General features: G+C 50.0%; 1 protein-coding gene and 2 long non-coding RNA genes across 3 annotated transcripts in view; 2 read left to right on the forward strand and 1 right to left on the reverse strand.

Moving 5' to 3' along the window:
• The first annotated feature begins 639 nt into the window (after positions 1–639).
• LOC128325807 (uncharacterized) lies at positions 640–3717 on the forward strand. Its single transcript, XR_008307647.1, has 3 exons — positions 640–1046; positions 1766–1841; positions 2109–3717. It is a non-coding gene; the product is annotated as an uncharacterized LOC128325807 (long non-coding RNA).
• A 2265-nt stretch (positions 3718–5982) lies between these two features.
• LOC128325813 (uncharacterized) overlaps positions 5983–27577 on the forward strand; it is a 28129-nt gene continuing 6534 nt past the window's right edge. Inside the window, exon 1 of the long non-coding RNA XR_008307650.1 lies at positions 5983–6461. This is a non-coding gene — a long non-coding RNA (uncharacterized LOC128325813). The remainder of the gene's footprint in view (positions 6462–27577) is intronic.
• On the reverse strand, positions 23245–25826 carry LOC128325759 (ATP-dependent zinc metalloprotease YME1L1-like). Its single transcript, XM_053251487.1, has one exon. It carries the CDS (start codon positions 25548–25550, stop codon positions 23382–23384), a length of 2169 nt encoding a protein of 722 aa, XP_053107462.1. The 5' UTR covers positions 25551–25826; the 3' UTR covers positions 23245–23381.

Consider the following 27577-nt stretch of genomic DNA (forward strand, 5'->3'; position numbering starts at 1 on the left):
GGAAAGGCTCGGATCCAGAAGCACCCCTAGACTGCGTACCTGTTCCTTCTGGGGAAGTGTGACCCCATCCAGAACAGGCAGATCAAAATCATCTCTCGAGTTCCGACCCCAGACAATGAGTACCTCCGTCTTAGCCAGATTCAGGCTCAGTTTGTTATCCCTCATCCAGCCCATCACCGACTCCAGGTAGGCATTTAGGGAGGTTATGCCCTCTCCCAGTGATGCTGACATGGAGAAATAGATTTGGGTGTCATCTGCATACTGGTAGCACCCTGCACCAAATCTCCTGATGATCTCTCCCAGCAGTTTCATGTAGATATTAAACAACATTGGAGACAGTATGGAGCCCTGGGAAAGACTTAGTCTTTCACTCTCTGATCAGGGAGGCGTTCCCCGGTGGGGGCTCCTGTGACTTCCCCATTGTCATGGACGGAACACCATCTGGCTGAGGTTCAGTCTGCAGTCACAGTCCACCTCTGGAGGAGTGAAGGACCTGTTGGGATGATCCGCCCGAGAAGACTATTGGATCCACTAGAATTCCAAGAAACTTTAGAAGGTTTTAGGGTTGGTTCTGCTGGCTTTAGGATTGATCCTGTTGATGCCCTGGTGGAGGTTTGGAACAATGAACTCAATAGGGCAGTGGACACGATCCACAGTCAGCTGAGTTGTTTAGGGTCATGAGAGGACGAATCTGGTCCCCTCCTTTCCTGACCTTGGACCTGGAACTAGTGGTTGACCACTGTGATGCTTCTAAGAGACAGACAAAATCTTTCATTTTTGAGCCGACTTAGAGACCACATTTGATGTGTGCTGTGACCTGCTCTCGGGAAATTGCTGCTTCTTGCGCAGAGGTGTGTCCTGTCTGAGAGTTGGATGAGGGATGCAGGGACTGACCTCCCCCCTCCCTCTGCTGCCTGCAGGGTGGGAAGGAGTACCTGATGCGGGCCCACTTCGGACTCCCCAGTGTGGAAGCTGAGGACAAGGAGGGGAAGCCACCCATCAGTGTGAAGTTTGAAATCCCCTATTTCACCACCTCTGGGATCCAGGTGGGTGTCTCTTGACCTCTGGGCCTTCTCCCCACCCCCACCCCCCCTTTTCAGGGTTTTATCACTGACAGCCAAGCTAAATGTGGCAGAGGGGATCCAGCCCCACTGGGAGTGCTCCGGGTTCCATTTCAGTAGAAGGGTGTCTCTCCTGGAGAGGAGAGCTGGTCTTGTGGGAGCAAGCATGACTTGTCCCCATAGCTAAGCAGGGTCTGCCCTGGTTGCATCTGAATGGGAGACCTGATGTGTGAGCACTGCAAGATTTTTTGCCTCTTAGGGGATGGAGCTGCTCTGGGAAGAGCAGAAGGTTCCAAGTTCCCGCCCTGGCAGCAGCTCCAAGATGGGGGTGAGAGAGATTGCTGCCTGCAACCTTGGAGAAGCCGCTGCCAGTCTGTGAAGACAATACTGAGCTAGATAGACCAATGGTCTGACTCAGTATGTGGCAGCTTCCTATGTTCTCCCTGGCCCCAGTCACCCCCACCAGTGTTCCCTCTCACTGGGATTCCCAGATGTTGATGACTACAACTCCCATGATTCCCCAGCAAAAGCCATTGCAGCTGGGCCTTCTGGGAGCTGTAGTCAACAACATCTGGGCATCCCTGTGAGGGGGAACACCGATCCCCACCCAGGAGGACCGTTATGTGTAGTGGGGGAATCCCCCCCTTTCCAGCTTAGGGCGTTGGCCCCCGTCCCCTATCAGGGTAACTCCTTCCTTCTTGCAGGTCCGCTACTTGAAGATCATTGAGAAGAGTGGCTATCAGGCGTTGCCTTGGGTGCGCTACATCACCCAGAACGGGGGTAAGTGCTTTCCCCTCCCCATGACTTGGAAAGCTGCCAGGGAGGGGCCATGGGGCGGGTGAGCTGTTCTTGGGTGGGAAGGGGCTGGAGAGAGCTGGTGCTTAGCGGCTGCCCCTCCCTCCACCTCGCAGGCCCCCCAGGGGTGTGCTGAGTGCAGTCTAGACCCTCTGGGCAGATCCAGGGGAGCCAAAGCGGGGGGGGGGGAGGAGCAGAGACTTCAAGGGACATTCAGAGTCCCTTCCTCCCATCTTGCTTTTCCTGCCCTAGATTACCAACTCCGGACATAATCGGAAGCACCTGCCTGCCACAGACCAGAGAACAGCTCTTGGCTTCCAGTCCAGAGAGGCGTCTGGTGGTCCTGGAAGGGCTTGGCGGTGGCTGCGGGAGCTGGCTGGCTGCAAGCGGGGTCAGGCCCAGCCCTCGACACTGTGCTTGGGCCAGGAGGCTGCAGGACTTGCCAATGTTCGTTTGTTTTGTTCTGTTCAGTGTTGAGCATGTTAGCAGCTGCCCTGAGAGGAAGCCAGGAGCTGGTCTCCGGGAAGCCTGTTCCATCTGACTTCTCAGCTCCCGGAGCTCAGCCGCCTCCTCCTCCTCCTCCTCCTCCTCCCCGCTTCCTCTTGAAGCCATTTGTATTAGCCAAATCTCTCTTGCCCGGGGACCCCCTGCTGCTGCTGCTGCTGCTGCCACTTCTGAATGCTAACCAGTCCCAGTCCCTCCCTGTAGTCTTTCCCCTGGAAACCCCCGAGAAGCCAGCTTTGCTCCGGGCTGTGCTGCTTTGCAAGGAAATCCTCATCTAGGTGTCTGAAGATAGCCCGCTGGCTCTTGCCAAAGGGCGTTCGGCATGGAGGCCTCAGCTGTTTTGCACAGCACATGCTGACATGCAATGGAGAGAGGACATCCCGTTCGTGGCCGTCCAGGTCGCACAGATCATAGCTGAGGCGGCAGGCTTGTGTCTGGACTGTGCTGCTTCTGACGCTTGCGTGATTGAGCAGTCCTTCGTTAGAAAAGAAAATCCCTGCTCAGAATGAGGTGTCGCAGAGAAGGAATCTAGCCTGACAGGCTGGTTCTCTGGATGGCAGGAATTTTGGTCTGGAGGAATATTTGATCATGTGAGCCCCCGCCTGAAGTCATACGGTCCAGGTAGGGGGTTGCCAGGTCATTTGCTCTTTGTGAGAGAACTTGGCCATAAACACGCCTGTTGCAATGAGAGCCCAGTGAGTGGTGCACGATAACAGATGGTCCAAGCTGCCCGCTTGAAGGAGCCTGGCTCAAGAGCTGAGTGAGGGGGAAATGGAAGGCAGGCCTGGGCTTCCTCCACATCTAGGTCCATTTGTTCCATCGGAGAGATCCCTTCTCTGCACCTGTTCTAGCAGAAAGGCCACTATTTCCCTGTGCTTGTTTAGCTTTCCTCCTGTTAGTTGATCCCTTCCTCTTTGGAGCTGCGGGTTTCAATTTCATGACTTGTTTACAATGTCTACTAAATCAGTGTTGGCTGCTGGAAAAGCAGATGTTAAATGTGAGTTTCGGAACCTGATGCCCACCCTGTGTCTGACAGCTTTGGAGGTTGGAAACGGCTGTCTCTGGAAACGTGGCTCCTATGGTGCTCTGCTTGGCCAAATGGAAACCCTGAAGGCAAGGCAGAGCATGAATGGGGACGTCTTGTGGCCTTCTGCTACGGTGGAAAACGCCGCTCCACTGCTGGGGGTGGAGTGTTGCTTCAGCACTGCCAATGGTGGCTCCCAAGAGCTGGGCACCGGCCACCCGCTGCCTCCCTCCATCTGTCAGAAACATTGTCAAGGATGCATCATGTCTTCAAAAGGTCATTGTTGGTGTTTCCTAAACGTCTGTTGAGATAAACTACCTTGCTTGATTGAGATTTTGAGTGAGGACCTGGGTGGTTTGTGATTCCACGATTGGGAAGTGTTTGGAGATCATCTCAGAGGTCAAATGCCAGAGGCACAGTCTGTGGCAAATCCTCCTCTGAAGTACTAGAAGCACAGTGGCCGCAACAGCTGCTGGTGGCGATACCATTGTCCTGTCCTCACCAAATAACAGGAAACCATCTTCTTGATTAACGCTGTACATGTACGCACACAAACTTTGGTTCAGTTGCCCACACTAGTGTGTGTGTGTGTGTGTGTTTGTGTGTGTAGGAGAGAGATGTGCTCCTGCACCAACAGAGTTGTTCCCTGCCACCCAAATCCCATGTTTTACTATGGAATTGGTTTATTCAGTGACACAAACACAGAGCTGTGGGGGACTTTTGGTTTAGTCTGAGTGGAAAATCTGTGCCCCCAGAGGTGCATAAGCCATTTTGGAGGCCTAAATGGCAAAAATACCTTCGCTTCGTGAGCCCAAATAAGCATGTGGCTAGACACCCATTGTTTCTGGAATGGTGCTTTCCTGGGGTGTGTGGACATGCCGTAAAACATGAGAACTCTCCCTGCCACTGCTATTCCTTCTGTATTGCTTAGCCATTTGTTTTTCGAGTTTCTGAAATTTGCAAAATAGCCCAAAGTTATGCACAAAATTCAGCATCATGCCAGGCTGCCATCATGTTGAAAGTGCACTTGCCTTATGACAGAGGATCTGTTCAGCAATTAGTCTTTCTTGATACAGTCAGACCAGCAAATAGAGAACAAGGGAGTAAACATCCTGCAACAGGACAATTAGAATGGGAACTAGCAGTATCAACCTATACGGCACAGAGTGAACTGGAGCCCCTTTTCCACAACCTGAACCCGCTACGCAGAAATTAGTATTTGTTGCCCAATTTTGCTATCAATCAAACTTGGCAACATTTAGGGATATCATGTCTTTCTGGCCAGACAACATGATTTTATAGACCTCTATCATGTCTTCCCATAGTCACCTTGTTTCTCAACTAAAAAGCCCCAGATGCTATAGCTGTGTCTCGTAAGGAATGTGTTTTATGCCTTATCTTGGTTGCCTCTTCTGCACCTTTTCCAGTTCTATAACGTCCTTTGAGGTATAGTGTCCAGAACTGTACATGGTAGTCTGAATGGGGCCATACTATATTTTCGGCCTTTTTCACAGCTGCCGCGCTTTGAGTCGACACTTTCAACGAGCTGTCTACTATGAGCCCAAGATCCCTCTCCTGCACAGTCACTGACGGCTCAGGCCCCATCAACATATACTTGAAGTTGGGATAAGCATCACTTCACACTTGCCAGCATTGAACCATATTTGCCATTTTGTCACCCACTCACATAGTTTGGAGAGATCCTTTTGGAGTGCCTTGAAATCAGTTTTGCAATCACTACCCTAAATAGTTGGGTGTCATCTGCAAATTTGGCCACTTCACTGGCTACCCCTGCTTCTAGATCATTTATAAACAAGTTGAGCACCGGTCCCAGTACAGAGCCCTGGGGGACCCCACTTCTGACTTCCCTCCATTGTGAAAACTCTCCATTCATACCTATCCTCTGTTTCCTGTCCTTCAACCAGTGAGCAATCCACACATGTGTTTGTCTCCTTATCCCATGACTGCTAAGTTTCCTCAGGAGTCTTTGATGAGGAACTTTGTTGAAAGCTTTTTGGAAGTCCAGGTAGACTATGTCAAATGTATCACTTGTTGATACTCTCAAAGAACTCCAAAAGGTTTGTGAGACAAGATTTACCTTTGCAGAAGCCATGCTGGTTCTCTTTCAGCAGGGTTTGTCCTGTATGTTTAACAATTTTATTCTTAAAATAACCTGGTGGGCCACTGTGAAACACGATGCTGGACTGGTTGGGCCTTGGGCCTGATCCAGCAGGGCTTTTATTAGAATGCTTTCCATCAATTTGCCTGGCACAGATGTTAAGCTAGCTGACCTGTAATTTCCCAGATCACCCCCAGATTCCTTTTTGAAAATCTGTGTTACCTTGGCTACTTTCCAGTCCTCTGGTACAGAGTCTGACTGTAGGGATAAGTTATATATATATTTGCAAGGAGGTTGGCAACATGTGAGCTCTTGCCATCTCGCCCTGGTGATTTGTTAATCTTTGATTTTTCTGGACTGTTAGAATGTCATCTCTTATTTATTTATTTATTATTTTTAAATTATTATTACAACTTTTATACCGCCCTTCCAGAAGGCTCAGGGCGGTTTACATTAAAACACCATTAAAATCAGTTAATAATTAAAACAAAAATGATAAAGCATAAAAACAATGATTAACAACTAAAAACATCATAAAACAACAATTAAATAATCAGAACAATTTAAAAACAAGTTTTAAAAAGCTGAGAAAGCCTGGTTGAAGAGATGTGTTTTTTGAAAATTGCCAGAGATGGGGAGGATCGTATCGCAGCAGGGAGTGCATCTCGGGGCAGCAGCCAAGAAGGCCCGTCTCTGTGTAGCCACCAAACGCGTTGGCGGTAACTGGAGACGGACCTCCGCAGATGACCTCAGTGGGCGGTGGGGCTCATAGTGGAGAAGACGCTCTCTTAAATACCCAGGGCCTAAGCCGTTTACGGCTTTATAAGTTACTAGTATTTTTAAGCCCGTTAAAATAACGGGCGCTAGTAGGGTTGTGTAGTTATGTTTGTTTGATCTGTATCTCCTCTACAGCAAGGGTTGTGTTTTTTGTTTTATTTCCTTCTAACTCTGGTTTAAGGTATGTGCTTCTTTTCAGGTTGCTGGTATCAGGAATAATATTGGTTTTCTATGTCTCTTGCTTGCTGAAGCAGGCTCTGGCTACCCCTTTTTTCCCTGAGCAGTGGGATGAGGATTTATGCCAAAGTGGTTTAGGGTGGAGTAATTTGTAATCTGCGCTCTGCTGCGTTATAGTATGGCCTGTATGGCGAAGTCAGTGGTTCTGGTGTAATTATAATTTTCCCACTCTTTGGGTAGTTCTCAGGGCTAACTTTTGTGTATGTCTTTCTTATTCCTTCCCCCCCCCCCTCTGTTTGCAGCTGCTGAAATGTTGGAGTGTTGTGCCCCTTCTGCTTTCCTCCTCAATTTAGGCAATTTTCTCACTGTCTTATCTATCGTGGGTATAATCCCAAAAGCAGTGTTGAGAAGTATTTTCTATTAAAATATGTTGTGCAGTGAGTTCACTTTGTACTGAGTTTTGAATCTACTCCCTAGAGCAGCAGTGAGAAGTGGTTTCTAAATCTTTGTTTTTAAAATTTATCCTTTATCTTTTCTGCACCCCAGCATATATATATATATTTTTTTATTTTTCCTTTTTTTGATGGATGGTGACAGATACTCACTGTTCCTGTTGCATTAAAGAGTAATGGCAGGAGACTCACAGTGTTAGTCTGTCAATTTATCTTGCTGCAGCTGCTGGTCTAAATTTAAAGCAGTGTGGTTTTTCTTTTCTTTTTGTATTTTTCAAGCAGTCTGTTTCCTGTCCTCCTTCTCTATCTGTCTCTTTCTCCTATTTTTCCTTCACCCTTTTTTATGGGGGGTGTGTGTGTTAAACTACTAAATGTGCAGTCATCAATTTTCACTTCACAGCTTTTTAAGAATAATATTGCAGGTTAGTTCTCTGTGAGTGGAAAGGAATTGTCTCTGGTTGTGAGGGCTACCGTGTAGGTTGGTGTGCTGTCTCCCCTCAGAGATTTTTGAGTTTGGTGTAATATCAAGGTACCCGTTAGTATCTCTTGGCAATTTGGTGACAGTAGTAATCAACGTGTGGTGCTCTGTTTTTTGAGCTTGCTAAATAAAAGATCAATGCTTATTCCACTGTGAGTGGAAATGAATTTTTTCTGGTTCTGAGGGCTTCCCTCCCGGTCGGTGTGCTGACTCCCTTCAGGGAGTTTTGGCTCCTGGCAGTATCTGGTTGAAATTCAGTAATAGAAAGCCGCTCCTGGATGTTTTGAGTAAATTTTGGCAATGAAGTGCCTGTAGTAAGTGTTGTGTTTCGCTCTCGAAATAAGCTGCTCTAACGGTGACAAAGTGGAGACCGTTAGTCAACTGGGCTGCTGCGCGCAGTTGCTATTTATCCAGGCTGTTTTCCCGCCCGTACTTGGAAGGGGGGGGGGATTTCTCTGAATGTGATTGGCTGGCCAGGGAAAGGGTGAGGAAATGGAAGCTGCAGTGCTTGTGAAACTGTGTGTTCTGGCAGTCGGTCCTCACAGCTGGCTGAGTCCTCCTCCCCCCCCCCCGCCACATGTAAGGGCTGAAAGGGCGAATTGAAATACACCTCCTGCTGTTGCCGCTGACCAAGCTGTCTTGTGCACATTAAGCTCCAAGCCCCGCGTGTAAGGGCAAAAACGGCCCTTGAACATGTCCCTGGGGCTGTTGGCAGCAACCCAGCTTCTGCCCTCCCAGCTGCCGAGACCTCTTCTGCCCTGCGTCACGTCCCTCCCTCCGCCGCCCGCTTGCCCTCCCAGCTGGTTGAGTCCTCCCTTCCACCACCCTCTTACGTTTAGGGGCTTAAACGGCCCTTCAAAATGCCACCGCCCACCCTCCCAGCTGCCGAGACCTCTTCTCCCCGGGTCCACGTCCTGGCATAGTTAGTAGAGAAGGAGAGAGGAACTCACATGCCGAGCTCCCCACTCCTTAAAGCCTCATCCCGTACTGCCGCTTTGACCGAAAAGGACACCTCTTGCGTCCTTTTTATCCAAAGCGCCAGTACAGGAAGAGGCTTTCAGGAGTGAGGAGGTCTGCATGCGAGCTCCTCTCTCCTTCGCTACGTTGGCTAGGCTAACGATTTAAGGACGTTTTCCCGGGAATGAGAGTTGTGTGTGGGGTAAGCAGGTTTCGGCAGCTGGGCGGGCGGTTGGCGGCGATAGCCGTGTGGCCATTTTTAGGGGCCGTTTTGGAGAAAACACGGGGGCATTTTCAAGGTCCGTTTTGGCCCTTAAATGTGGGGGTGGGGGTTTAAAGCTTGTAGGGGGGGCGGACGGTTGGCGGCGGCAGCCGCAGGGGCAATTTAATAGGGCATTTTAGCCCTTAGACGTTCTTCACAATATTCAAAAGAAGATGGCCGTCGGTGTCTGGGCGGCCGTGTCTTTTTGGGCCGATCTGAGCATGCGCTCCGCGCATGCTCAGAACGGCCCAAAAAGACACGGGCAGCACGGCTGCACGCTTAAGGCTTTTATGGTATAGGATAACTAGCACTTTGTATTTTGCCCAGAAACCTATTGGCAGCATTCTGAACCAAATGAAGTTTCCGGACTACGTACAAAGGCTGCCCCACACAGAGTGCATTACAGAAGTCAAGTCTGGAGGTTACTAACAAATGTACCACTGTTTTGAGGTCATTGATCTCGAGAAATGGGCGCAGCTGGCGTATCGGCCAGAGCTGATAGAAAGCACCCCTGGCTTCACCTCAGCCTGAGAAACCAAGGAGAGACGTTGATCCAGAAGTACTCCCAGACACCAAACCTGTTCCTTTTGGGGAAGTGTGACCCTACCTAGAACAGGCAGATCAAAATAGTCTCTAGAGTTCTGACCCCGCACAATAAGTACCTCCGTCTCGTCTGGATTCAGCTTCAGTTTATTCTCCCTCATCCAGCCCATTACTGCTTCCAGGCAGGCATTTAGGGAGGATATGCCAACTCCTGAAGCAGTTGACATGCAGAAGTAGATCTGGGTGTCGTCAGCGTACTGGTAACACCCAGCTCCAAATCCCCTGATGATCTCTCCCAGCAGTTTCATGTAGATGTTAAAAAGCATTGGAGAAAGTATGGAGCCTTGAGGGACACCATACTTAAGCTCAGATTTTGAAGAGCCGGTTAGGGTCTCCAACTGACACCATCTGGAATCTGTCCAAGAGGTAGGAGCGGAACCACCGCAAAGCAGTGCCTGTCTGGCTCAGTTCTGTAGCATCTGTCCACTCACAGGCAATCCCTTTCACTCACTCATAAGACACCCTTATTGTTGCTCTTTTACACATATCAGCAGGAAACACCTAACCCTTAAATACAAAAGTAGAAACAAATGAGCAAACCTCGTTAATTCAGTGACATGGATTCTTTCATCTCTTTTACCTCAATATTTGGTTGCAATTGCTCTATAAACATTGCTGCTTTATTCTTACATCTCAAATTCCTTTCAACTGCCAGTATTACTTCTCCTTGATGTTTTCCCCTCATGTGCATCACCCACATTTTAGTTTTATTTTTATTGTGCTGCAAATCAGCCAAATGCTGTTCATATATTTTCATCAACCGTCTTCCTTCCCCCCTAATATAAAATGCTGGACATTCCACAGATTCTGTCTTATACAGTGTCCCCTTCACCTCGCATCACCCTTCACCCTCCTCACAGATGGAACAATCCTTCCCCTGACATTTATCATTGTATAGTTTGGATTTAACTAGACGTTGTTTCAATGGCTTAGGTGTTGTGCTTACAACATTCACCCTAACAACATGTCTGTTAAGAGTTTCCTGTGCCTGCCACGTAAATCTGTTTGTTACAAATGGAATGTTTAAAACCGGGAACCCTTTAACAAACTTTACCCATTGTATTACCCAAACTTTTACACAATGGAATTTTTATAACCATAAGACCAGCCCTGCTGGATCAGGCCCAAGAAGGCCCATCTAGCCCAGCATCCTGTTTCACATAGTGACCCACCAGATGCCGCTGGAAATCCTACAGGCAGGAGTTGAGGGCATGCCGTGTCCCCCCCCGTTACTCCCCTGCAACTGGGACTCGGAGGCATCCTGCCTTTGAGGCCAGAGGTGACCTGTAGCCCTCTGACTAGTAGCTGATAGACCTCTCCTTCATGATGTTATCTAACCCTAACCCTCTTGAAGCCATCCAGGTTGTTGGCTGTCACCACATCTTGTGGCAGAGAATTCCACAAGCTGAGTTTGTGTTGTGTGGAAAAAGTACTTCCGTTTGTTGGTCCTAGATTTTTTGGCAATCCATTTCATGGGATGACCCCTGGTTCTAGTGTTATGGGAGAGGGAGAAGAATTTCTCTTTCTCCACACCATGCATGATTTTGAAGACCTCTAACATATCTCCCCCGCAGTTGTCTTTTTTTCTAAACTAAATAGCTCCAGGTGTTGTAGTCTTGCCTCATGAGAAAGGTGCTCTAGGCCCCTGATCATCTTGGTTGACCTCTTCTGCACCTTTCCCAGTTCTACAATGTCCTTTTAAAGATGATGTGACCAGAATTGTATGCAGTACTCCAAGTGTGGTTGCACCATAGTTTTGTATAAGGGCATTATCATATTAGCCGTCTTATTTTCAGTCTCCCCCCTTGAGGCCCCCTGAGGCTTCCTGAGTTCTGTTGGGCAGTGAGTGACAGCTCCCTGGGTACATGGGGAGGCCCATTGGAAGGTCCATTGAGAGTTTTTGTTGTCTATTTACAGTATTTAGCTTATTAGAAGGATAGGTCTCAGCTGTAATGGTCAGGTATTTACTGTCCAAGCAGCCTTTCCCAAGAATATGAGGAAGGGATTTGTACTTATGTCCTCTTCTCCACCAGTCTCCTTGTGATCACTGGGGCTTGTTCCAGGCTCCCCCCGCACACTTCCCTCTAAACTCCTGCAAAACTCCGATGTCCTGTTTGCTACTCCTGTTCGCTATGCTCTCGGCCCTAAACCTCTTATGTAGAGAGTAGTCTTCCAACTGACACAGGATGTGAGTCAAAGGAATGTGGGGCCTCCCCTAGCCCTATCTGATTTCATCCCCTCCAGGCAGGGACAATCAACAAACACTGGAGTTAGCTAACCCTTGCAATTTCTACCCCTTGCAGGGACAAACCCACACACAGAGACTAGGACTTATCCCTTAAAGAGAAACCAGCCCCTGAAAATCTCCCCTGCTCCTGTTTGTTGGTTTGAAGGAGGGAAGGGCTAGATGCTTAGAAAAGCTTGCTCACTTCCCCCAGATGTGTCTGCTCTTCACAGAGTAGTCTTCCAACAAGCTGAGCAGTCTCTCAGAGATGGACACGCATCCAGAGCCCGCACCAGTGCCGATGGAAGTCTTGCTGCGCGGGGGGGGGGCTGTTTCCATTTTCAAATGCCCCCTGATGCTTGAGGAGGAGGACAGACACGCAGGAGATGGAAGAAGTGGAGGTGGAGTTGTCTGGGAGTAAGACAGGGGCGCAGCATGGCACTCCTTTGGTCACCCCCCCCGAAATGTCCCCGCAGCCCCTCATTGGAAGGGGGAGGCCCGAGTGAGGGTGAGGAAGGTCCAGCAGGAGAGGGGGAGTCCCCCTCTGCCCCCTCCATCCGCTCCAGTGGAGGGAGAGGTACCAGCATTGATAACAGAGACCGTGGCAGAGACAGTGACAGTGACAGAGGAGGCGGCGGCAGCTGTCCCTCCCGGGCCAGAGTCCACCCCAGAAGGAGCGGCGTCTTCAGTTTCCATAGGGTTAGGGTCCTCCCGGCAGTCCCGTCGGTTCTGAGGAGCACCGTGTGGTGGGAGAGTGTCCCTCCCCGTCCCCCCCCCCCCTGATCTTGGCACCGACCGACACAGAGAGGTTCCAGGAGGCGTTGAGGCAGCAGAGAGAGATCAAGGCTCAGGCGGTGGTGAGGCTGCAGAGACAGCCGAGAGCCCTCGAGGGGCAGCCAAGCACTTCTCCAGCAGCGCCCCCAAAGGGGCAGCAGCAGCAGCACCTGTGCCAGGGAACGCAGGAGCTGGAGGGTCTCCGAGGAGAGCGGGCAGCTCCGACAAGCCCCGCTGCCGGCGAGTCACTTTGCTGCTGCTCAAACAGGCATCTCCCAAGGGGGTCGTGGGGGGGGGACCATTTGGCCAGGGCTCAAGAGGTGCAGGAGGACTTGCAAAGAGTGGCCACTTGGCTGGATTGACCAGAAGACCCGCCGCGGGCGGAGGGCTTGGGCTCCCTTTCGGGAGGGGAAGAAGCGAGCTCCCAGGATGCAAGCAGGGAGCCTCACCCACCCCCTCCTTACGGTGCAGTGGAGCGCAAGGCTGGAGCGGAGGAGGAGGGAGAGGTGCACAGGGAGGCCACGAGGAGGGGCACCCCCCCCACCCCGCAAGAGCCCCAGCCGCTTGCCTTTCCTCCGTGGGTGGAGGAGGCGCTGGGCTCTTCCCCGCCTCCCCGGGGCGGGCATCATTCAGCAGCCCGGCTCTGCCGAGGTGGATGTGAGCCTGGGGGGCCCAGGAGCACCTCTGGGCACAGGCCAAGATTGTCGATCACCGGAGGCCGGACCTGCTGGAGGGCTCCCACTTGATTCCTAGGTCGCCAGTGGACCCGAGGACTGTGACAGTGGCGCTGCGTTCCACGGGCATCCCCTCGGAAGGTGTGGAGATGAGCATGGAGAGGGAGAGGGAGGGGCTCACCACGCCTCAGAAAGTGTGGGCTGAGATGGGCGATTGGCCTGGAGAATACAGGGCGGCGGTGTGTTTCCACAGGGGCCCAGTCACGGGCAGGATCCGCCGCCACCTGCCCAAGGACTTCTTCCTGGGCTTAGAGAGGGTGACCGGAGGTGCCGAGAGTGTGAGGGGGTGCAGGAGGCAGGAGTACCAGAGGCAGCCAACTGGTGCGTCTGGACAGGGGCGGAGGGGAGGCATCACCATTCCTGCTGGCCCCCCCCACCACAGGAGTGCATGGAGGAGAAGGGGCCACAGGAGCGGCAGCGGGGGGGGGGAGAAGGAGTTTGGACAGTGGCCAGAAGAGAGGAGCTCAGTGCTCAAAGATGCGTGGGGCCACCCCCTCCTCGGACCGAGCGAGGGCATCCGATGCAGACATGGCCGTGGCAGCAGATGACGTGGAAGTAGCAGAGGAGGTGAGCATGTTGGCAGACAGGGAGGACATTGAGGTCCCCAGAGGAGAAAGGAACCCCTGTGCTTTGCTGGCTCATGGGAGTGATGCGCGGATGGAGAGGCACAGCGCTCTCCTTTGGACTTGGACCTTTGGCCGGAGGGCTGCTTCTCCTCCTCCTCCCTGCTTGAGTCATCCACGGGGGAGTGGGGGAGGAGGAGGAGGAGGAGGACAGGAGTTCAGAGGGCTCGGCGACCACCTACACGAACACTGATGACAGTCAGACGGTTGTATGCAGGAGGGCGCGGCGGCGCTATAGGCACCAAGGGCGAGTGGATTGGTGCCGGAGGCGGGCGGGGAGGCCCCTCATGACTGAGCAACCCGAACGGCTCTGCTGGGAGCTGGGCTTCTGGAAAGACAAGCTGGAGGAGTGGAAAAGCAAGCAGAAGGCATTGGTGCCAGAGCCAGCTAGCCCTCAGCACCGGCGCGAGGAATGTGTTACTCTCCTGGAGAACAAAGCCGACCCACAAGAAGTGAGGCATCTCAGGCAGCAGAATTCTCTCTGGTAAGAGAATCCCTTTCTCATGATAGCAGGGTGCACAGGGGCACAACACAGCAGTAGTTTAGTTAGGCATGCGTGTATGCTGAGAGTAAAGTGACTTGGAGCCAGTTCATAGTTTCAAATCAATATATAAGGCATTTATTGAGGAACTCCATTCTAGATAGGAAAGTGGAGAGATAGGATCTCTAATCCATCTAGCTAGCTGGATGCAAATGGATTCTGCATCTCTGCACACATGGTGCACGGGAGAGGAGCTTGCTTGCATGTTACAAGGTAGAAGGGACAGGAAGCGAAGGGAGAGAGGAAGGAGGAAGTGTCCGTGAGATTAGCAATCTAAATTCCAAAGGGATAATGGCAGAGCAGTGGAGAAGGGATGACCAATGTCTTGACTCTCTAGCCCTCTGACTCACTAGTCTGTCCGCTACTGTCTGAGACAAGAGATAGCGCAAAGTCCTTCACTTCCAACACCCCCTCTCGATGTCTCGTGACTCAGTTCACAAGATTCATTTTCTCTCTCAGCTTTTCAAAGCAAGTTCTTGGTAGTGGCTTAGTGAGTAGATCTGCAAGCATTTCATTGGTTGGGCAGTAGATCAGCTTGATTAGTCCATCCTTTTGCAGATTTCTCACTACATGGTACTTCATATCAATATGTTTGGTAAGCCTCTTTACATCTTCTTGTTTGGAGAGTTGAATGCAGCTTTGGTTGTCTTCATACACTGGTATGGGCTGTGGTACCTCTGTACCTAGATCTTTCAGTAGTTGACACAGCCATTGTATCTCGTGACAGCCCTATGCAGCTGATACATACTCTGCTTCATTGGTTTACAGTATGATGCTGTTTATGTCTTGCTTGGTGCTTGACCAGCTTACGACTCCATCTCCAGAGAAAATTATGTGACTGCTGGTGGATTTCCTTTCTGTTAGGTCTCCACCCCAGTCTGCATCTTTGTATTCTAGTTTTGGTTGACTGTTAGCTGGCAGCTTGAGCTTAAAGTGTGCAGTACCCTTTAGGTACCTAACAAGTCTCTTAATTGCATTCCAGTCCTTGACTGTTGGTGATGCAGTCTTTCTGCAAAATAAGCCAACTGCTGTACTAATATTTGGCCTACTGAGTGTACTAATACTGTATATAGAAGCTTACCTAATGCTTCACGATATCTGTGGTTGTCAGCTAGTGGCTCAGTTTGATCTTCTTGCTTTATGTAGTTCACTTCCATTGGAGTTGGTGTAGGATTCGCATTTTCCAGTCTGAGCAAGTTTATCAGGTCTTTAATTTTCTGTTCTTGGTTGATGAGGAAACTTCCATCTTTCTCTCTTTGTACTTGAATGCCCAAGTAGTGTGCAATGTTGCCAAGTTGCTTGACTTCCACATCTCTGTTCAGATAATGCATTATTTCCTTGCTGTCATCTGGATTCTCATAGGCAAGACTCAAATCATCAACATACACCAAAATGTTAGTCCATTTGCCATCTATGAATTCCGTGTACAGGCAAGGATCAGCTTCACTTCTTTTGAAATTTGCTTGAAGCAGCATATCATTCAGTTTTGTGTTCCATGCTCTGGCAGCCTGTTTTAAACCATAAATGCTCGTTTGCAGTTTGCATACAAGGTCCTCTTTGCTTTTCTCTAAGAAACCTGGTGGTTGTTCCATGTAAATGTCCTCTTCTAGTTCACCATGCAAGAATGCAGTTTTCACATCTAGGTGTTCAACATGCATTCCTTTGCTAGAAACTATACTTAACAGAGTGCCTACTGTGGTATGTTTGACCACTGGTGCAAATGTTTCATCATAATCTTCTCCATATTGTTGTGAATATCCTTTCACTACTAATCTGGCTTTGTAGCGCTGAATCTCACCATCAGCATCATGTTTGAGTTTGAAAACCCATTTGCAGCCTATAACCTTCCTACCTTGAGGTATGTCCAGGTTCTGTTTTTCTGTAGAGCCTCAAGCTCTTCAATTGCAGCTTGTTTCCACTCCTGGGCTTCTGGTTGTGGTAGCTGGGATATTTCCTCCCATGATGAGGGTTCTGGTTGTTCTGCCATTCTTGCGAGGTAGGACAGTCTTGGGGCTGGGACACCTCTGGTTGAGCGCATTGATCGCCTCACCTCACCCTCTGTGGTCCCTTCCATTACCTCGGGTGCATCTGGTGGATCTCTGGGGGTCTCTGTGTCGAGCGTAGTTGGATCTGGATCTGCTGTCTCCTCCTCCTCAATTCCTCTGAGATCAGGAAGCATAATCCAGTCATCAGGGTGCTTGGTCTGGTTGCTTACTTCAGTGTAGGCCCCCTCTGAAGGTGTAGCTCTTTCATTCTCATCAAAATACACCGCTCTGCTTATGGTTATCCTGTTGGTGTCAGGATCCAGAATTCTGTAGCCTTTGGATTGAGCTGAGTAGCCTACAAAAATCCCTTTTGTGGCCCTAGCCCCTAACTTAGTCCTTTTTTCCTTTGGGATGTATGGGTAAGCTGTGCTTCCAAAGACATGCAAATGTGTCATGGACGGCTTATGACCATGCCAACGTTCATATGGTGTCGTTCCTATTGGCTTTGTGTGCATTCTGTTTTGTATGTATGTAGCAGTCATGATGCCTTCTCCTCAGAGTTTCTGTGGGAGGTGTGCATCAGCAAGCATGCATCTTACCATATCCAGTAGACTTCTATTCTTTCTTTCTGAGACTCCATTTTGGGACATGTTGTAAGCTACCGTGGTTTGATGCATGATTCCATGTTCTCTCAGGAACTGCTGTGTGGCGCTGGACATATACTCTCCTCCATTGTCTGTGTGCAAGATCTTTGGCTTCAACCCAACTTTGTTGCTTTCCATGGCCACGTAGTCCTGGAGTTTCTCGAGCATCTGTGATTTCTCCTTTAGTAGAAAGACAACTGAATATCGTGAGAAATCATCTGTGATTGTTAAGAAATATTTTTGATTACCTATGGTTGCTGGTAGTGGTCCAGATATATCACTGTGGATCAGCTCCAGGGGTCTTCTGGTCTTCCTTTCACTCTGCTTAGGAAATGGCTTGTTAACTGCTTTGGACTCAAGACAACAAACACAGTTAGTCACAATGTCACATGGTACAAAATCAATGCCATCAGCTAATCCCTTTTCCTTCATGTTCTGGATTGACTCATAGCTCCTGTGTCCCAGGCGTCTATGCCACAGCTGCAAGCAGTTTTCATGCAGGCATGACTGACCAAGGTTCACTTCATTGGGCTGGTATGTTCAGGTTTGGACTGGGCTGGACTCTCTCTGTCTGTCTTTGGTACAGGTTGTTCCTGCACGCTGTACAGGCCTTTGCATTCAGAGTCTACAAGGCAAACTTCTCCATTCTGGGTAACAATACATTGTCCATTTCTAATATACAGTCCACAGCCTTGTTTCTCTAGCTGGGATATTGAAAGCAAGGAGCTTGAGAAGTCAGGAATATACAAAACTTAACTCACAAAAACCTCATTAATTGATCCATCCAATAACTTGCAATACAAAATTCCTTTGCCTTTTTTCTTTGCTTTAATTGTAGTATTATTGCCCAAATGAACAATCTCTTCAGGAATATCAAACAGTTCAGTATAGAAATCCAAATGATTTGAGATATGAATTGTGGACCCACTGTCTAATATGAATTTTCCATCTCCTTGAAACAGTGAAGCACCGAAATTCTTATTGGTATTTGTACGCTTAAAGTCCTTATTTAAATTTCTCTCAGTAAAATCAACTCTTCTTGTCTGATTCTTGGGACAGTTCGCCACCTTGTGGCCAAATTGGTTACACAGAAAACATCTAAAGGCATTAGTCCCAATTGGCCTCATTCCAGGAGCAGTCTCCCTGCTGGCGGTCATGTGACCTCTCTCTCTGGACCGAGTTTCCTTGGCAACGAAGCCAGACCTCTTTGTATGCAAATGTGGGGGCCCCATGCGGTTTCCTCTTGCAGCATTCCCTCCCCACCTTGGGTTTCTTCTGGAACGGCCAATTGTTGCTTTAAGAGCAAAGTTACTTGCCAATTCATTTTCATAGCGAGAATTCAAAACTTTTCTTCTGTTTGCCTCAGAAGACATGGTTTCCACTGCTCTCTCAAAGGTTAGAGCGGTGTGGACTTCCAATTGGCCAATTATATTGCTATAGCTGGGGGGCATGCTTAGGAACAGAGCTTCCAGCTTCTGACTCTCTGTAAATTCCTCCTCTGCAGCTTTAAATTGTGCAAAAAATATTCCTGCCTGCAACTGTGGAGAAGCCGCTGCCAATCTGTGAAGACAATACTGAGCTAGATGGACCAAGGATCTGACTCGGTATAAGGCAGCTTCCTATGCTCCTATGTAGCAAGCATGCATTGTCCCCTTAACTAAGCGGAGTCTGCTCTGGTTGCATTTGAATGGGAGACTTGATGTGTGAGCACTGTAAAATATTTCCAAGATAGGGCTGAGAGCTCAGTACATGGCAGCTTCCTATGTTCCTATGACATACAGGCAGAAATCCAACTGATGCAGCTCTCTCCGTGCTGGAAAACGTTTGGCATGCTTTTTCAGTGTGCTGAATAATGGAGGTGGAGCCTCTGCTTTTCATGCAGAAGGATCCCAGGTGAGGCCCCGGCGGCATCTCCAGGTAGTGCTGCGAAGAACTCCTGCCTGGAACCTCAGCCTGAGCTGCTGCCAGTCAGTGTAGTAGACAATCCTGAGCTAGATGGACCAAAGGTCTGACTCTGTAAAAGGCAGTTCCCTACATTTGCTGTTTCTGCCTGTGGTGTGGCTGCTGAGACACAGTGCTTGCCTCCAAAGAGAAAGGGGAAAGTGGCAACTCTAATATCAACGAAGAGGAATGTGGTTAGGAAATAGAAGAGAACAAGGGTTCTGCAGCAGGATCAAAGCCCAAAGAAGCGATTACGCTCTTTTAATTTAAAATGCCATTTGTTTCAGATCTACGCAAAACTCCTGGCCTTGGAGCTGCAAGAACAATCTCAGGTCAGAAATACTCAGAAGGAAAGTCTCCACGCTTCACACACGCACACCCCTGTTTCCGAAAGCATCCGTGTTGACAGGAAAACGCTGCAGGAGGGGAAACTGAGTCAAAGTTTCTGAAGGGCCAAAGGGTCCGAAGTCTGGGCCCATCACGTGTCCCTCTCCGCCAGGAAGGAGGGCGCAATTTATAGGGGGAGCCGGCAGAGAATGGGAGGTGGTGGTGGGGGGGTGGGACTCTGGAGGGAGGGGGAAGGAGGGAGGACCTTTGCTGCTGGGGACACCAGGCTGCCTCCAAGCCCGCTGGGTTCAAAGTATCTCATTTTACAAGGCCCACAACAACTGGCCTGCTTGGAGATGGGAGGGGGTGGGGAGAAGAAGGGGGGGCCCTAGGAAGGGAAAACCCAGAACTGCACAATGGGATGTGAGTGGTGTGTGTGTGTGTGTGTGATATGCATGCATGGCCCCCCTGGTGGCGCAGTGGTAAAAACTGCCACCCTGTAACCAGAAGGTTACAAGTTCGATCCTGACCAGGGGCTCAAGGTTGACTCAGCCTTCCATCCTTCCGAGGTCGGTAAAATGAGTACCCAGAATGTTGGGGGCAATATGCTAAAAAATCATTGTAAACCGCTTAGAGAGCTCCGGCTATAGAGCGGTATATAAATGTCAGTGCTCTTGCTCTTGCTCTTGCTCCAGCCCCCCACAGCCAGGCCTTTCCCCAGTCTGTGGTCTGTGCACATCGGCTGGGCTGCAAAGAGTCCCCTTCCAGCACACGAAGAAGCCTACAGGGAGTAGGAGGAAATCCTCCAAGCTGGGCATTTGGAAGCAGTGCTGCCGAAGAGGGCCCTGGACCCTGTGGGGAGTCGCTGTGGAGACTGTGGAGAGCGTCTTCGGCAGGGGGAGGAGAAATGGGGGGGGCTTGATCAGAGGAGCCTGGAGGAGGTCTGGAGGACTCGCTTCACTTGGACCGTCCTTACCAGGCACTCTTGGCAACATCTAACACAATTCAGCTCTTGCATGGCTTGAATGTTTGAACTGCACACATTTTATTTTGGAACGACACATTTTGTGTCCGGTTGTACCTTTTTAAAAAGTCCTGGTAGCCTCACAAGAGCCCGTATTTGCTGCAAGAAGAGCTGTATTCCAGGGGCCAGAGTCCATCCTGAAGAGCAGCCACTAAGCAAGCATGCGGAGAGTGCTTTCCCCTTCCAGCTTAGGAACCATGTTGGGAGTGGGAGGAAAGGCCGCTGGGTCAGAGAGCAGAGCTCCTAGGGAGGCTGGGGCCCAGCACCGCTCTGCATGAGAATGAAGCATTGAACCCTTGAGTAGTTTGGGGAACCCATAAAGACTCTCCAGACTGAACCCTGGACCAAAAAATGCCAATTCACTGCCCTCGGTGGACTCCAGAAACCCAGGCAACTTGGGTTTCCACACCTCAGGATTTCGATATGCAATCTCTTGATTTTGGAGTGAAGAGACCCTTTCTTAACCCTCTGGAATTAGGGGGTTCTCCAGTGGGTGGGTGGAAATGTAGGGACTATTCATGAACAAATTAAGCTAGGGGTTCTCAATATGGTAGTCTCCAGATGTTGCTGAACTACAACTCCATCACCTCCAGCCTTTGATTTTGCAGGGGGTGATGGGAGCTGTAGTCCAACAACTTCTGGCCGCGCAACTTGGCGAACCCCTGAGTTAAGCCAAGCACAGCCTCTGCTGTTGTGGCTGCAGGTCAGGGGAGGTGAGCTGGAGGCAGGTTTCACGATCCGTGAGACCTGCTTTTACAAAAACTGCGGGGCCTGTTCCTTGAGGTTAAACCTTCTCAGCTAGGATTCCTCTCACAGGTCTTTGCACGACGCCTCTCCCTCATTGCAAAAGGTCCTTGCAGAGAAAGCAAAAGAAGAGAGCCAAGGAAGGAAAGAAGCCAGGCTCCCGGAGGAAGACTGGGAGAGCATAATTCAGACCTACCCCCTTGCAAGGCACATTTCAGGCTTTTGTTTGGGGGAGAAGGCAGGCACTGGAAATCTCTCATATTCGAGTCGATCTAGATTTAGACTCCACAGTTAGCACAGTGTCAGATGCAGAGGTCTCCAGTAACTCCTCTGGATCAATTTCAGTTTGTGACTCCTGAGGATGTGGACAAGCTGCTCGGAACGGTGTGTCCTGCCACCTGTCTGCTTGATCCTTGCCCAACATGGCTTATATTATCTGGCAAGGGGGTTGTTGGGGAGAGCCTGGTGGCAATTAAAAATACCTTTCTGACGGAGGGCAGCATGCCTCCTTGTTTAAAGGAGGCAATTATTAGACCTATTCTTAAGAAGCCTGCCTTGGACCCCCTCAGAGTTCAATAGCTACAGGCCTGTCTCCAACCTCCCATAGTTGGGCAAGGAGATTGAGAGGGTGGTGACCTCCCAGCTGTTGGAAGTTAAGGACTTTGCGCTATCTCTTGTCTCAGACAGTGGAGGACAGACTAGTGAGTCAGAGGGCTAGAGGCTCAAGACATTGGTCATCCCTTCTCTACTGCTCTGACACTATCCCTTTGAAATGTAGATTGGTACTCTTAGGGATTAACTTCCTCTCTCTCTCCTTTACCTGTTCCTTCTACCTTGCAACATGGCAAGCTCCTCTCCCTGCACCATGTGTGCAGAGAAGATGCAGAATCCATCTGCATCCAGATAGATAGATAGATTAGAGATCCTAACTCCTCACTTTCCTATCTAGAATGGAGTTCCTTAATAAATGCCTTATATATTGATTTGAAACTATGAATTGGCTCCAAGTTACTTTACTCTCAGCATACACGCATGCCTAACTAAATTCCGCTTTGTTGTGCCTCTGTGCACTCTGCTATAATGAAAAAGGGTTTCTCTCACCAAAGAGAATTCCTAACACCAGCTCCAGGAGGTCTTGGAGAAAACTAATTATCTAGACCCATTTCAAACTGGTTTTCAGACGGGCTATGCGGTGGAGACTGCCTTGGTCAGCCTGATGGATGATCTCCAATTAGGACTTGACAGAAGAAGTGTGACTTTGTTGGTCCTTTTGGATCTCTCGGCGGCTTTCGATACTATCGACCATAGTATCCTTCTGGAATGTCTGAGGGAGTTGGGGGTGGGAGGCACTGCTTTGCGGTGGTTCTGCTCCTACCTTTCTGGCAGATTCCAGATGGTGTCGCTTGGAGACTGTTGCTCTTCAAAATCTAAGCGTTTATATGGGGTCCCTCAGGGCTCCATACTGTCTCCAATGCTTTTTAATATCTACATGAAACCGTTGGGAAAGATCATCTGGAGATTTGGTGCTGGGTGCTATCAGTACGCTAATGACACCCAAATCTATTTCTCCATGTCAACATCATCAGGAGAAGGCATATCCTCCCTGAATGCCTACTTGGAAGCAGTAATGGGCTGGATGAGGGATAACAAACTGAGACTGAATCTAGACAAGACGGAGGTACTCATTGTGTGGGGTCCACTTGGGAAGCAATATTGATCTAGATGGGGTCACACTTCCTCAGAAGGAACAGGTACGCAGTCTGGGAGTGCTTCTGGATTCACACCTTTCCCTGGTTCCCCAGGGTGAGGAAGAGGCCAGAAGTGCTTTTTTATCAACTTCGGTTGATACACCAGCTGCGTCTGTTTCTTGAGGTTCATGATTTCAGAACAGTAGTACACTTGCTGGTAACCTCCAGACATGATTACTGCAATGTGCTCTATGTGGGGCTGCCTTTGTACGTAGTCCGAAAACTACAATTAGTACAAAATGCGGCAGCCAGGTTGGTCTCTGGGTCATCTCAAAGAGACCATATTACTCCTATATTACAGGAGTTGCACTGGCTGCCAATAAGTTTCTGGGCAAAATACAAAGTGCTGGTTATAACCTATAAAGCCCTAAACAGCCTCGGCCGACAGTATTTAGGAGAGCGTCTTCTTCTGCATGATCCCCATCGTCCACTGCGTACATCAGGGGAGGCTAACCTGTGGCTACCTCCAAGTCATCTGGTGGCCACCCAGGGACGGGCTTTCTCTGGTCTTCCCGTGGGAATAAGAGTCTCTCTTGCTTTTAAAAAGTGTCTGATCTTTTTACCCAGGCTTTTTAACTTTTTAAATTTTATACTGTTTATTGATTTGTGTCCATTTGTTTTTAGAATTTTAATTGATTTTAATGTTTTGTTTATTGCTTTGTTGGGAACCACCCTGACACCTTGGTTTGGGGCGATATATACATATGTTAAATAAATCCAAACCAATCCAATCCAATCCAATTTTATTCAGAAATGTGATTATTACCACACACACATCAGGAGGAAAAGAAAGCTACACTGCATAAGGAGACTGCTGCATTCTTCAGAGTAATCAGTTGGAACCTTTCTTGTCAAGGAAGCGATCATCTCACGTCCAGTTTTCCCCCCTCTAGAACAATCTGAATCTCTTTGGCATACAAAGTCTCATAGGTCAGTAACGCTTCTGCTAAATTCTTGTGTTCTTTTGCATGGGTCTTCAGGATATTCTTTGCCCGCTCGTACGAATCCTTTAACAGTGTTCTTATTTCCTGTTCAGTTGCAGACTTGGTTTCAGGACTGAGTTTCCCTGTATCTGTGTAGGTCATGACACCAAGCTTCTCACTCATTCCAAACTTAGTCACCATAAGCGTAGCTATTTTAGAAGCATTATCAAAATCACTAGAAGCACCTGTGCTGATATGATCACCTCCAAATATGAGCTCTTCTGCTACTCTTCCTCCCATACTAACATCCATCTGCGCAAGTAACTGGGATCTAATTTCACTCCATCTATCATTTTCTGGTAGCAAAGATACATGTCCAAGTGTTGGTCCTCTTGGCATAATTGTTGCTTTGTTAATTGGCATTGCATCTTTAGTATAAGATGCAATGATGGCAAGCCCAGACTCATGATAGGCAGTAGGCGTTTTATTCTTATCATCAATTTCTACACTTCTTCGCTCAAGGCCCATGAGAATTTTGTCCTTTGAGAATTCTAGTTCCTTCATAGTAACCATATCTTTCCCATCAACAGCAGCTTTTAATGCAGCTTGATTCACAAGGTTTTCCAGCTCAGCTCCAGAAAATCCTACTGTACCTCTTGCAATGATTTCTGCATCAATAGATTGATCATACTTTATTTTATTAAGATAACATTTCAGGATTTCTGTTCGGCCCCTAACATCTGGTCTGGGCACTGTAACTTGCATGTCAAAGCGGCCAGGACGTATTAAAGCATTATCTAACGCTTCGGGGAAGTTTGTTGCACCAATGATAATGACTCCTTCATTAGGTTTAAAGCCATCCATTTCAGCAAGGAGCTGATTTATAGTCTGCCTTGACGAGGGATGCATTGGAGACTCTATTCTTTTGCCACCAACAGAATCCAGTTCATCAATGAATATAACGCAAGGTGCATTTGCTTTGGCCTCCCTAAACAGATTTCTGATACGACTGGCTCCCACACCAACAAACATCTCATCAAACTCAGACCCAGAGGCATAATGGAATGGAACATCAGCTTCTCCAGCCACAGCTCTGGCAAGAAGGGTTTTGCCAGTACCAGGTGGTCCCACCAAAGGAATACCTTTAGGAAGTTTACCTCCTAGTACGGTGAATTTATCAGGATTTCTCAAGAATTCTACCACTTCCTGCAACTCCTGCTTAGCTTCTTCAACTCCTTTGATATGTTCAAAGGTGACATTTTTCATCTGAATAGGGTCCACTGCTGCATCAAGCCCAGAAGTTGCTCGGAAACGCACAGTATCAGAAAAGGAGCCTTTACCAGATAAATATGGGTTTTTAAATAAAGCATAAATACTAAGCATTATCAGAAGAACCAGAATGTAACGGTTTCGTCTTGAGGAATCATTTGTACGCTGTGAGAGTGCCTGTGATTTCAAAAAGTCCTCTGCAAACCCAGTTTTAAAAGCATCTTGATGAACTTCAGGTATGTTTTTTGTTTTCATCCATTTCTCTAAACTTTCAAAATCAGTTCCTCGATCTCTCAGAAGACCCTTTACAAATGAGGGTGCTACATTTTCTGTTTCTGTTAATCGTTCTGATGTGGACTGCAGTCGTCTTGCTCTTGATTTCAGGGTTTTAAAACCTCGAGACTGAACGAAAACTGGCCAGCGTTGAAGATTTTTGCATACATTCTGGAGAGGGCTAGGATGCTGTCCATACAGATCAGATGAGCACAAAACACTAAATACATCTGCAAAACCATACTTATTTCCCAAGAAGGACTGTGCAGATATATAGGACGTTTGCCCATGGGAAGGGGTTTTCTTTTCTATACAACAGCCAGGAAGTAGCCTGTCCACTAGTTCATCAATCTGGCTAGCTTTCCAATCAGGTCGTCCTCGATCTCGTAGATTAAGCGTTGGCTCCGTGTTCTGTACATCATGTTCAGGAGCTGCTTCCCTTTGCACACACTGGATGGACGCTGCAGTGAAAGATGGAGCTGGACTTTGGGGCGAATGGAAGGCATTGGTGAGGTGACTCAGAGGAACTGTCTCCTGGGGCTGCCCCATGGTGGGAAAAGGAAACATCCTCGTTGAGGCCGGCCGGGCACCGGCCCTCTCTTCACAGCTGGCAGCCCCTGCTACTCAGCCCTTCCGGGCTTGGCCTCCGGAGAAAGGGGCGACTCCCAATCCAATTTTATTATGGTCATAGACCAGAGTACAAAAACACAAAAAAGATAATTAAATAAATACATACATAAATAATCCCACTTAAGGAAGAACCAATTTTAGCCAGAACAGAATAATACAACACCAGTAACATGACTCAAACCTAATAAGTCCATAACAAGTGGGGGTGGGGCTGGGGGTGAGGGTGGGGCTGAGGGTGAGGGTGGGGATAGGGGTGGGGATGGGGTGAGGGAGGGGTGAGGGTGGGGCTGGGGGTGAGGGAGGGGTGGGAGGGGTGAGGGTGGGGCTGGGGGTGAGGGAGGGGTGGGAGGGGATGAGGGAGGGGTGGGAGGGGTGAGGGAGGGGCTGGGGGTGAGGGAGGGGTGGGAGGGGATGAGGGAGGGGTGGGAGGGGTGAGGGTGGGGCTGGGGGTGAGGGAGGGGTGGGAGGGGTGAGGGTGGGGCTGGGGGTGAGGGAGGGGTGGGAGGGGTGAGGGAGGGGCTGGGGGTGAGGGAGGGGTGGGGATGGGGTGAGGGAGGGGGTTGAGGGTGGGGCTGGGGGTGAGGAAGGGGTGGGAGGGGATGAGGGAGGGGTGGGAGGGGTGAGGGAGGGGCTGGGGGTGAGGGAGGGGTGGGGATGGGGTGAGGGAGGGGGTTGAGGGTGGGGCTGGGGGTGAGGAAGGGGTGGGAGGGGTGAGGGAGGTTGGGGTAGCAGTGGGGTGAGGGGTAGGGTGGGGAAGTGGTGGAGGGAGGGGGAGAGAGAGAGACCCTACCTGCAATTCAAATCGGCCAGTTTCCCCACCGCTTCTCCCCCCTGCCCGGCTTCAGGCCCCAAATTCTTCAGGCCCAAAATTTCAAATGCAGGTAGGGTAGATTAATGGGTGTGTTTTTTTCTATAATAAAAGTTTAAATTTGTGTTTCTCCTGATTAGTAATATAATAAGGGTAAACTTTATAGTTGTAATTTCATGAAGAGAGGTGCGCGGGAAGTCCATTTGTGTTTATTATGATTATGATTGTTATGATTATTATTAAAAACAAGTTAATTCTAGCCCGTTGAATAACGGGCGCTAGGAAGGGAAAGGGCCCATATTCGCCCTCCCGCCTGGCTCCGTCGCCGCCAGGCCTCGGCCGCCTCGGCCAGTTTCCCCTACCGCTTCTCCCCCCTGCCCGGCTTCAGGCCCCAAATTCTCCCTCCCGGCTCCGGCGCGGCGGCGGAGCCTTGGCCGGCTTCCCCCGCCGCCTCTTTCCCCCTCATTCAGCGGCCAGGCGGACTCTGGGGGCGCCGCTGCCGGCCTCCGCGGCCGGGCCGCGCCAATTGCGGTCAGCTCTGGGCCGCCGTGCTGCCGCCGGCCTCTGTGCCGCCGGTGGCCTCTGCTTCCTTTTTTTGGCCGAGGCGGTGGCTCTGCCGCCGCCTCGGCCACTTTCCCCCACCGCTTCTCCCCCCTGCCCGGCTTCAGGCCCCAAATTCTCCCTCCCGGCTCCGGTGTGGCGGCGGAGCCTTGGCCGGCTTCCCCCGCCACCTCTTTCCCCCGCCGACTCTTTCCCCCTCATTCAGCAGCCAGGCGGACTCTGGGGGCGCTGCTGCCGGCCTCCGCGGCCGGGCCGCACCATTCGCGGTCGGCTCTGGGCCGCCGTGCTGCCCCCGGCCTCCGTGCTGCCGGTGGCCTCTGCTCCCTTTTTTTGGCCGAGGCGGCGTCTCTGCCGCCGCCTCGGCCAGTTTCCCCTACCGCTTCTCCCCCCTGCCCGGCTTCAGGCCCCAAATTCTTCCTCCCGGCTCCGGCGCGGCGGCGGAGCCTTGGCCGGCTTCCCCCGCCGCCTCTTTCCCCCTCATTCAGCGGCCAGGCGGACTCTGGGGGCGCTGCTGCCGGCCTCCGCGGCTGGGCCGCGCCATTCGCGGTCGGCTCTGGGCCGCCGTGCTGCCGCCGGCCTCCGTGCCGCCGGTGGC

This window comes from Hemicordylus capensis, chromosome 1 (genome assembly GCF_027244095.1).
Source record: "Hemicordylus capensis ecotype Gifberg chromosome 1, rHemCap1.1.pri, whole genome shotgun sequence".
Lineage (NCBI taxonomy): Eukaryota > Metazoa > Chordata > Lepidosauria > Squamata > Cordylidae > Hemicordylus > Hemicordylus capensis.